The 12,906-nt window shown below is 27.6% G+C and overlaps 1 protein-coding gene across 1 annotated transcript in view; it reads right to left on the reverse strand.

Moving 5' to 3' along the window:
• LOC129981306 (cell adhesion molecule Dscam2-like) overlaps positions 1–12,906 on the reverse strand; it is a 493,597-nt gene that overhangs the window by 386,347 nt on the left and 94,344 nt on the right. The window contains exon 2 of the mRNA XM_056092083.1: positions 10,527–10,847. Coding sequence (XP_055948058.1) covers positions 10,527–10,847 — 321 coding nt within the window. The remainder of the gene's footprint in view (positions 1–10,526; positions 10,848–12,906) is intronic.

Consider the following 12,906-nt stretch of genomic DNA (forward strand, 5'->3'; position numbering starts at 1 on the left):
AGAATCTCCACGTTTCAGACCTCTTTGAGTTTGAAAAATATATTTTTGAAATGTTCATCTATCTGTCTCTCTAGAACAAAGATAACACAAAAACGCTTTGAACTAGACACATTAATTTTGGTTCACAATCTTCGTATCACCTTTGCCGATTTCTATGAAATTTTGAGCAAACCCTCTCTGAGGAATTCAGCTTGTCTGACTGTTCGTATATAATTTAACAAGATAACTAGAAAACGAAAAGAGCTAGGCAGATAAAATTCTATTCACAGAGTTAACATCCATAGTCTAGACACCTCTTAAATTTTGAACCAAATCTTACAAAGAATTGATGGTCTGTCGCTCGAAATTTCAGAGCATATAAACATGACGGCCCAAAAACTTAACTATATTAAATTGGATATGGGTTTTTGTGACTGCAATTGTAGTTCTGTGTCAATTTCTTGTTTCGATCAGTTGGAAATAATGCATCTAAAACATAAATTCGATTTTCGGAAACTTTTAACAGAATGCCAGGGGTTAATCGGTAAATAGTTCGCCAATGATTATACGATAGATTTAGTGAAAATGCTATATACACCCTAGAAAATATTTCGTAACTATTGTATGCCAGTGTCATCCAAAACGTTTTCTGGAATAACACCTTTATTAGAGAGTATGCGAGAAAGTTTTGAGGTGACTAATGTGCTGATTGTGTTGTACTTTCATATTGTAATACAATATAGATATTGTATTTCTATTGTTTTCTAGCTTTAAAATCAGCGATGGTTTTTATTCATAAAATTTGTGTTTAAATAAAAGACATGTCATATTTTCTCTATATTTGCCATATAAAATTAACGCTACTAGAAGTAATCCGGCTAGCTTGAGCCGTTGATGGCTTTTGATTGAGCCTTGTAATCAAGATTTATAAAGCGTCTAGCTTCAATAATTGCAAAATGAAATGAGATGAAACTCCAACGCACTGGAACCACATTCCTTCAGAAATATTTGTTCTAAAATTGGTTACCAATTCAGGATTATTTTAACCCCTTAAGTCCATTGTCCGAATATTCTTCATGGATCGAATAATCATAATACCAAATTTAAATTCATGAACGTAATAGCTCAACTAAATTTATGCTTTCTATAAATTATCATTAGAAATGTCCAACGGACTGTTAATTCCATACAAAAGGCGCAATATAATTAGACATCAGAGAGCGCATTGTCGTTAAGGGAATAAAAAGTCCATTGTTTCTCTAAGAAATTTATTAGTAAAACGTAATGTCTTAGCTACTAAGTAGTGGCTTGTCTCTACTTAGATAACAATTAAAAAAAAAGGATTTTCTTTGCCTGGCATGTGATCTCTTTCAAATGCCAAGGTGACAACTATATATTAGAGATGAACCCAAATAGGTATATATAGGTATATATTATAGGTATACCTTAATAACCGTCTTGTTGTTTTTCTGCTCCTATTCAGCCCGGCAAAAAGGCACATAAATTCTATTAAAATCAAACTTCAGTTCATTTTAGATGCCTTCATTTTTAATATATATGATTTAAACATCCGACGTAAGATAAAGATTCTGACTTAATTAAATACTAATAAATTGATTTTTTATAATTCAAAAGAATTAGTTACTTATTATAGCATTTAAAATAATTTTGCTATATTCATTACTTTAAAAATATTTTGTAAATGGCTATCAAGGAAATTATTTTAAAAATATTCTACACTAATTTATAATATTGAGGCGATTAAATCCACTACCTTAAAATATTTTGGACATTAATTAGATTAGACTAATTAAATAGAACGTTTTTAGGCCTTTCAACGTGTACCGACCACATGTGTACCTGTTAATTCATTCGTAGCGTCCCCCTTCTAATAATTAACATGCCTTAATGAAGCAATGGACGTTGAATTACAGATGCATGTTAAACTCATTGTAACTGTAGATGTAATTAGAACGAGTGTTTGCTGATTTAGTCCTGTTTGTACAAGTGCCTTGCTTAATTTAAACACTATCTGGGATTGTTTGACAAAGCATTGGGTATTTATAAATCCAGAAAACACTTTAGTAGCATATATTTTTAAATTGTTTTCCGTCGACATTTTTCTGTATAGTTAAAAGAAGATATTTGTAATTCCAAAGAGAATTTAATAATCTTTGGAGATGATTATTGAAAACTTGCATTAATTATTTTATAAATCATTTAATTATTTTCCTTTTAATACTGGGTTAAAAAAATATTTTTTTAATTGTGAAACGTGTTGAGCATACATATATAGTAGAAAAAAAAATGAGCAGATTAGTGGAATATCGATTTTTCTTCAAATTTATTCGAATCGAATTGTATTTTTATAAATTTGAATAACTATGTTCGTATGAAGCCAAAAGTTGTTTTTCGATTTCCTTCAGCATTTAGTGAGATTGTGTTTTTCTGAAGGCATGCTCTTGATTTTATGCACTCTAAATCTATGACCACGAAGTATTAATAATTCAGCTATTTGAAGAGGAAATTCGTGGGTAGAATACAGGAATCGTCATCTATATGTGTTCACAATTCAATTACGTAATTCATCTTTCACAAAAAGTTACATTTAAGTTCATATAATCAAAAATCTAAAATTTATCTGATTAAGTAAATGTAGCACGACATTTGATTATTCTATTTTAGATTTCAATAATATATGAAGTTGATTTACTCATGCATTTTCAAATTGTAAATGCACATATTTAAATTCCAGAGTTTCCCTTTTAAAATTCTAATAAAATAACAATTTGGTGTTGCGTCTCTTTATAAAACAAAATGAAATAAGAAATCAACATATGAAAAAAAAAAATGTTGTACATAATACGTCGAATTTTTTTTTTTTCGTTACTGTGAATATTTATTATAATTTCTTTAGGGTTTATGAGAAAATGCTTACCTATAATTTGCTTAATCTATATTATTTAGCTAGAATAAATAAAAGCACACCACATAAAATAAATGTTTCTTTCTTCTTTTCTTATTTTTCATCTTTCTGGAATACATAGGACTATAAATATATGTGAGCAAAATCAGCAAAAAATCAGCGGACATTCAGCAAAATGTTTTCAATAACTAGAATAATAAGCAGTATACCTGTATTATATTATATGGTGAAAATATTAAAATATGTTCTCTTTTATAGCCTGTGGTTAAACAGACTTTATTCTGATAATTAAGTGGATTAACCATAAGAGTTATTAATTAACAAATTAAGAATTCTTATGGTAAGATTAAGTGGATTAACTATAACAATCTCTAAGTAATAGATTAAATTCTGTTAATTAAAAATGCTTATGGTTTGCATGAGGAATCTTTAATTAACACAATACATAAATATTATAGAATGAATATTTAACTCTTCTACTTTCTATTTTCAGAGTGCATGAAAATTCAAAGATATGAAAGTAATAACGTCCTATCAGACAAGTTTAATAAAAGGAAAACTTTCTTGATTAATAAAAAAAGAAATAATTTTTTTGACTTAACGTTCCCTATTTATGAGAAGATTCTGAATGAATATTCAGCTATTCCTTATTTCACCACAAATTTTTCTGTAGATGAATGTTTCATGAAAGCATTAGTCATAGCCAAACATTGACGCAATGTGTCTTAAATTTAAAATGTTCGGTAACTAAGTTTGCTTTGGATATAAATTTTATTCTATCTTCGTTGGAAGAGTTGTACCTTAAGGTTTTTATTTCCAGATCAGAGAGATAACGACTAAGCCGAGCCTCTTCAAGACTCTAATGGTTGCATAATGCCCGTATCTCATCGAATATTTAGTTTTATATTTCGTGGAAATATTCAAATAAAATCATGCATAATTCATAGGCAAAGTAGTGGACTTCTCCTTCCAGAAAGATGCCGACGAACTATTTTAAAGCCATATTTTAAACACTGGAAAACTTAGCATGACGGAATATTTTAAGAAACCTTATATGAAATAACTCTTCATCCGAATTTATAAAGCTTCGATATTCTTGCCAATAAATCTTTACTTTAGAATTTCATGGTTTCGACTCTCCCAAGTACTTATTTCTAGTTATTTGGTTAAAAAACATTTTTAAGTGAATGGGAAGACTTTAAAGTTTGATAAAATGGATAAATATTATCATCGATATATTATGACAAATTCCAAATAATTTAAAAATGAGGTTTCGAAAAAGCAATTAAACTATTTTAATATTTGTTTGGTTGTTGCATACTTTTTCATGTCATAAAATATATTGCCTTAAATAATAATTTTTGCTACCTAATTATAGTTTCTTAAACAATTAAAATATAACTTCTAATTACCTTGCGAGTAACAAATTTTCAGAATCTATTAACAAGTAAACAGCAACAAGTTTTCATAATGTCTGTACATCACAATAAATACATGCAGTTAAATATATATATCAAGTTTTATTTAACGTCACATTCATTTCTTTTATTCTGATTGTATTACATTAAATTATAATTTTGACAATCTAATTATTTTCTTAAACAATTAAAATATAATTTCTAATTTTCTTGCAAGTAACAAGTTTTCAGAATCTATTAACAAGTAAACGGCAACGAGTTTACAGAACCTAGCTATATGTCACAATGAACGCATGCAATGGAATATATATCAAGCGTTATTTAACGACACTTTCATTTTTTTTAAAAAAATTCATCCAGATTCACATGCGGAACAGGGTATGACTCTTATTTTAATTAACTATTTTCATTCACGTACTGAAAATAAATCCCATTTTATGGAAATGCTCATCAGCAGTGGGAAAGTATATTACCTATAAATAATCAACTCTTTATATAGTTCTGCTTTGGTCATCTTATTCACCAAGAACAATATCGTATCTGGCTGATTTCGTAGTATATAAAAAGAAGTTCTTGAATCCATATTTAACAATTATTTGAATATGTTTCTCTATTATGGTACTTAGAAATTTTCAAATTGAAAACATCATCCATTAAATTATATTTTCACGCTTTCTAAGCTCAATTTTTATTAAAAAAATAATATTGTAATATTTCTGAGAAATCCCAAATTCTGTTTAAAATAGAAGTTTAATTAAAACTCGTATTTTTTATAAGCTCTTGTCCTGTAAAAGCCGCGAGAAAATATAGCACGATTAAGATGCCAATCAAAACTATAATAGTGAGAATTGATCACGTGTTTACTGCCTTTAAAAAGAAAAACCCTATAGGATAGTTGGAGATCAATGTAGATAATTTTGTTTTCTGCTTATAAGTGTAACATATTACGTTAATATTAACGTATTTTATTTGAATACGTTAATATTCGTAAGTGTTATAGATGTTATAGATTAAATGGATATATAAAAGGGTTAGTCTTGTTCCAGCATATTGTATATTATTAGAATATGTATATTATATTGTATATTGAATATTATTGTATTGTATTGTACATTCTGGAATAGAGTGCTAGATCGCACTTGTTTGAAACATTTCTTTTAGCACAATCAAAATATTGTTATTATTACATCAAGAAGAGTAGATGCTTTGATTCTTTTTCCTTCAATAATGATAAGATTATTATCAGGTTTCTGATTTGACTAAATTATTTCAAAACAGTTCATTTTTTAATTATTATAACATTTATACCTACATTTAATTTTGAAGTTATAAAATATTGGCAGAGCGATTAAAATGTATCAATTTAAAAAGAAAATACGCATTAACAAAGTTATTGTGCAACATAGATAAAAACTATTTGCTTTCCAAGTATGAGAGTGCCAAGAATCAAAAATAGTTTTTTTTTTTGTTACATTTGCATTATTCCTCAGTCAGCATTAATTGGAAATAATTAGAAATCATAAATAGTTAAAATTCGTTACATAGTAATCTTTATTTTATTTTTGGCGTAATGTGCTTGTACATTTGGAAGATTTGCTTATTGTTGTCAATAAATTCGCAACACGACAGAATAGTCAATCAGCGAATGGTGACATTGGAGGTAGTTTCAGTAATAGTAGTAATGATAATGATGAGCAATTCGAATGGTTTGTCTATCGATTTGCGATTTGGATTTCACACATTAAACTTCGAATAATTGGAATTGCTAAGAGGTCTGTCATAAATGAACAATTAGGTAATATCTCATTTAATTTATCTTAAATAACATCTTTATCATATATTTAATGGTTTTAATATTGTGAAATTCTCTATATATTTAAATAACATCATTGTTCTCTTTATTTCTTTTGAAGATATTTGTGAGTCAAATAAAATTTGCAGAATTTATTTAAAATATAGTTTATATTAAGAAATTTAATTATATTTTTTGAAAAAAAAGGTAAGTTTAATTTCATCGCTAAGGTACCAATTTAATTAAATTAATTGTATTTGCCTTAAATGATATACTTCTTACAAAAGTGAAATTGTCACCGAATTATCATAATTTTATATCTATAATATTTTATATCCATTGTTGATAGTGTTTCTGGATTTTATAAGAATTTTTAGAAAGTACAAACTATGAATTAGTATAAACACATTTCAATGAGTTGCAATAGTAAAAAAAAAAATGTCATAACAATTTCTGATTTACAAAACTGTAAATTTGATATATTTAAATTAAATATGGATATGTTGTTAAATTGCTCGCAATTTAAAATGAATATGAGTTTTTCTGCATATTACTTAATTTTAACTTTATATAAATTTATTTATAAAAAGTTCAAGATATCCATAGGCAAACTATCCTATTTTAAAGTTATAGGCAGATGAAACTATTGTTAAGACAGTTGTGAAAATTTTGCGTTACACATTTGGAAGGAATGAAAATATCCTTCAACGAATTAAAAAAAAATAATTCCAAATTTCTTCACCAGAGAGATTTTTAATAAATTACATATTAAGATAAATTTACAATATTTACAAATTTTAATACAACAAAACATGCTCAACATGATTACCGTTTTTTTCAACTACCACCTGGAATCATAAGATAGCATATTGTATAGCTGGCATTTTAAGATCAGGTAAAATTTGTGAATTTTCCCGATTTATAAGGCGTTTCAAATGTTCCCAATACAGAAGGCACATGGATTGCTACAGATCACGAAAACGGCTGCAGATGGTACGTTCTTCGTTTCAATTATCTTTGAGGATGCCATTTAACACAAAGGCTAATATATGGAGGAGTTCCATTTGCATAAAAATTGCCCATGAAATGCATTGGCGTGTTCGCAGACCCTGAACAATTTTATTCCCTGGCAACATTTTATATGACTGCCGGGTGACTGAGTAAGTTATTGGATCAGTAGAAGTTAATTTATTTAGGAAATACAGTCGAGAATAAACTATGCTGTAAACCATGACACCTCTGCTTTATTAACTGTAATATTTTGGGAAATATAGATTTCCAAAATTCAATATTTCCCAACATTTGTGACTATTTATTGAATCGCCTAAATGAAAGTGCTTTATCTATACAGATGAGCAAAAAATTGAAATGAGAACAGGTATCGAATTTCCAATCATGTGGAGGCAATCTCTTCACAAGTTGAAACTTGCACGGATAATACCGGTACATCTTTCACATTATCTTTTGTAAAGTCAAAGGGTATATGCACAATACTTTACTCAACGGAAATTGGCAGTACGGAAGTTGTACGTTGGCAATTTTTCTACTTTTGCCTGAAGCATAACTTTCGCTATCGCTTCTGAGGTAACATTTTTTTCCTTTTACAGACAAAAAACTAAACTAATCAAATTTGGCTATCATTAATTCGAAGATTTTTTACTCTTAGTAAACCCTTTCGCATTTCCTTCAAAATAAGATGGTTCCAAGTAGCAGCAATCGTAGATTATCGTTTTGGGTAAAATAAGTTATATAACAAAGTTCGATCTGGTACCGATCTTTTGATTAATAATAGCGATTACATTGGAAATAAAAATCTCATCAAAATTTCTAGGTTTTATAACAGCTGTTGCGTGATAAGGGCAAAATCTGTGTTTTTGCTTTTGATCTTCTTCTCCTTACGTTCAATCTTTTGTTCGAAAATTAGTTATGGAATTAGTTCTTAATCAATTGCAATGATCGAACATTATTTCATTAAAACATATTGTGTTTCTCAGTTGCTGGTACATTCGAAGATAAATTTCTTAGAGGAATTAACGTGCCTGCATTGAAAGGTATTTTGTCGCTTGAATGTTTTGCTTTTCTCAGGGTAACTGTCGAAGTGGGTTTTTTTTGTGTGCTTTGGTTGAGAATTTTGAGTGAATGTTCTATGGATTTTGTTGTCGAAGCTATAAAAAAGTAGGTTGCTTAATACTTAGGTTTACTTGCTTGAATTAGATGTGTGAAAAGCCTTAGTGCCTAGGCACTTCTACTCAATTTGAGGTAGTTAGTAAAAGAGGAAAAAACAGAAGTAATGTACCATTGATGTGTCAGTTAAGTAGAAAAAATATTGCTTAAAATCGCTTGAAATGAAAATTGCAGCAGTTCTTTAGATGCAATTTAAATTTCGGATGAAACTATGAAAATTTAAGTAGTAAAGTATATTTAGTGGTAGTACAGGCGTATTTTTCATTGCTGGGTACAAAGTTAATTTGTTCTTTGATTGTGGGATTTTCTAGAGTCTTGAGTCGATTAAAATTTTTTATTGAAAATTCTTTGATGAAAACATCGAGCTTTGGTGTGTTAAGATTTCTGTGTAAAATATCATTCAGGATAAACGAAGGAACATTGGTAATGGCACAAAGTAATTTATTTTGTAAAATCGAATTTTGTTTCGGTTAGTTTCAGCAGCGAGTTTCCAAATTTGTGCAGCTTAAGTGAGGAAAATTAAAGTTTACAGTTTATTTTAGATATTGCATAATTTAAGGAGCATGAGTTATAGTGGTATAGTGACCTATTAGGAAGGTAGAATCTAAATAAAGTACTAGTCACAAATGTGTATTTCTTTAATAAACGCTTTTCTAGCAGTTTCTTTGAATTAATTTCTTTTATTCACTCAAATAAATTTCCATTCCATTATTATGTTCTGTGCAAAATATTATGACTTTATAAGCAATAATTTCGTCTGCAGAAAACTTTAAAGTATCATTGATTAAATCATGTACGCCTTGCATATATATCTTAAAAGAATACAATTATAATAATGTATGGTACGATAATTAGTTGTTTCCAATAGTCGCTATATAACTGCATCATTGCAGATTGAAGGTAATACAATGCTGATGCATGTTTTTTCTTTTGATCAATTTCAGTAACAATTTATTATTTATCTACTTGTACTAAAATGTTAGAAGCTGAAAAATAATACCGGATTTAATATAGTAACGTTAAAAGATTTATATTATAATCTTTTAACATACATATTTTTTCAATAAACTAACAAAAATAACTGCATTTATGACGAAATCATATGATATGAAAAACGGTTAAAAAAAAGACAATGTGAACAAATTTTGTAAATAAAAGCAATTAAAACTTTCACTTCAGATTATGTTTCCTCAAAGAAATGATGTAACAGTTAATTTCCTATTTTTATTGTTTCATAAAATTGAGAAATGTGACTTGAAAATATCATATTTATTAATTACAAAGACGTATTCGTAATATAAAATGTCAAGTACTAAAGAGGATAAACCAGATTAAAAATATTCTGCAAAAACATATTTCAAGAAATATTTTATCATATAAAAATAATGGAAAATTTATATTTCTATATATATCAGAAAATTATCAGCTATGTATAAGAAATATTAGGATATTAGAAATATATATATATATATATATATATATATATATATATATATATATATATATATATATATATATATATATATATATATATATATATATATATATATATATATATATACATACATATTATACATTAATTCCCAGATATATTATTAAAGAAACAAATATTAAAATTGAAAGTGAATGTTTATAATTAAAGAAAAATTGAATTTGCTTATTGTTTTAATCCCAATATTTATTTTTTTCTGACATATGAAATTTAACAAAATCGCAGCTTATTATTTGATTCCTACAGGTAAGGAATCCTATGATATTTGAAATTATAAAATGATAGCTTAATATGATTATATTTTAAAACGTTAAATTTCTTGATTTGATGGCTAAACATTTTATTTATAAATAATACTAATCCATTTATTATTCACTGAATGGAAGTATAGAGTTTTTAGTTGAAAGGGCTGATCCACTTTAATATATCAATATTAAAATTACTTTGTTTGAAGAATTAAAAATTTATATAGTTCAGAATTCTTTTAGAATTCTTAATAAATAACAAAACCTTTCTATGAAAACAAAATATGTTTGTGTCAGATTTCTTTTTATTCTTTCAACATTTTTCTCACCACAATCATTTTCTTCAAATGTTTTTTTTTATTTTTTTCAAACCAAGCAAATAAATAAATAAAGAAAGAAAGAAAAATAAATACATATTCAAATCATAACAAAGAGAGGCCAAAAGGAAAATGTTTTTGGTAATATAAATAAAATATTAAATTGCCCGTACCTGCTCTGATGTGCACATCTCTGCTGCCAATGGTGCCCACGCTGTTTGAAACAATGCAGCGATAAACGGCTGCATGAACATCGGCCCTGTAATCTTCTGGAGAAAACGGTGGAAACACTAATGCGCCATCATGACGCATGTGACGAAGACCAGGCAAGTCATGAATCAACTCTCCATCACTCTTGACCCAAGTGATGATGGGTCGGGGCCTGCCGTCGGCCACGCAAGATACGACAGTGCCACTGACATTAGAGAATTCCACTTTGTTTGGTGGCTCATTGATGAAAGATGGACCCTTGGTCAGAAGATCGCTGGACATAACTGCAAACAAGGAAAATATAATCATTAATATGAATTAATGATGTAAGTAATCATGTAATAAAATATAAGAAAACAAAAAAAAAATTAGCTTTGAAAGATGAATGGGATAAATCTTAAGTGATAATGAGTAAATGATATGATATTTGCCAATTTTTGTATTCAATTTTTGCTTGTCTTTCTAAAATTAACATTGATTTTTTTTTAACATTTTATGTTCACTTTACTCATATATTTGTATAAAAAAATCTATAACAACAAGATTATGATTAAAGTTTAATGGAGGCTATGTTAGAAAAAAAATTATATTTAAAAAAAAATATGTTTGCTAATATATTATTATTGACTTTTGATGTAAAAAATGCCTGAAGAAAATTAATAAAAATATTTTCTAAAAATAATACTACAATTTTTTAGAAGCCTATAAGAATGTATTATTGATTGAATAATTTGATTAAAAAATATAATTTTAAATCTTATTAGTTTTTAATATTTTAAATAATAATTATTTTTTCAATATTCCTCAACAGATAGTTTAAATGAGATTCTAATACAAGGAGGCAATGATATCAGAGCATGAAATCTGCAGGTTTTCCGCTACACAGTCTTTATAATAAAGTATAAATATGTTTTAGGTTTCATGAAATTAAGTATAAAAATAGGTTTGACTTATTTGTAAAATGTGATAGAACTGCTTCAGGGAAATTCTAATATATACTTGCGTAGATAGATATAATACATTCTGCGTAAATGTCGGTTGTTCTATCTAAGGAAAGCTTTTGCAATTTTGTTTAGTCTTTCCGGTATAGTATTGAAAATTTGATTTCTGAAAGCAGTTGCAATAGTTTTTCAAATTATTTCAATATTCTTTCACTTGATAAATCTGTAACAAATATTATTATGATATTTGTTTTATCATAACCGTAATATACCATGGTCGTAATAGCCATGATAGCGTCTTGGTATCTGTAAAAGCACACAGTTTTTTATTAGCAATATAGTTTTTAGACTGTTTAAATCAGATGAAAGCTCTTGTTGTCATATATACTACAACAAGTAGCATCATTGATATGATATGTCAATGTACAATGGGAATGGCAGTGATAGAAACGACACTGGTCTTGCAAATAAATATGTTAATTAAGATGTAATAGCAAGGTATGAGCCGTAGCGGCTATATCTAAAAATACCCAACACGATCTCTTATAGGGAATCATTTTAAAGTATTCAATACTTTCAATAAGATGCAGAAAAATGTGTCCAACGTGAATACAAAAAGCTGCGTTTCGTTTAGATGTCTTTTAATACTTGAGTGACACCAAAAAAGGGAACTTTCTTAATGTCTCGGAGTGAATAATAAACATGCTGCATTGCATTTGGAGAGAGGATCACCGTTCAAGAATCAATTTCTATCCTTCCGTAATTTCTAACAATACAACTCGTTGCAGTAAAACGTTTCTCTGCTGACGTATTCTTATCTTTGAGAAATTCCTCTGGGTTTTTAATCTTTCCTTTCACTTGCCTCTTGGGACCGATTAGATCCCACAATTATCAAATTATTGGTGTAGCAAAGTAATAATTGCCAAAAATGGTACACAGACGGTTTTCCTCGATCAGTTCTTTTTTTTAATTTTCCTCTATATTTACCTTTTTTTTAACTCACTAAATTAATGTAATGCTGCTTTTTCCCAATGAATGCTTTTGATGAAATACTTTATAATGCTGTAAAAATATTTTGAGACAGCTTTTTAGGCCTGCAATATTGAAATCTATATATTCTAAAATATTATTTCTGAATCGTATGTGAGATATTTTTTTCTATAATAGGACTTATTACTAATAATTGAAATAATAACACCTATAGCAGAAGGTATATAAGTATAGGTATATACAAGCAGTTATACTATAGGAGTTAATTTTGTTATTGAGATTTTTAGTACCTAATAATTCTTATAAAATTTTGATAATTTATATTATTGGGTAAGTTATATGTAAATTTCATCTCAAAAATGTTCAGTATGAAAAACAATCATATTTAATATCCGTATATTAAAATGAGATA

Source organism: Argiope bruennichi, chromosome 8 (genome assembly GCF_947563725.1).
Source record: "Argiope bruennichi chromosome 8, qqArgBrue1.1, whole genome shotgun sequence".
NCBI classification, from domain to species: Eukaryota; Metazoa; Arthropoda; class Arachnida; order Araneae; family Araneidae; genus Argiope; species Argiope bruennichi.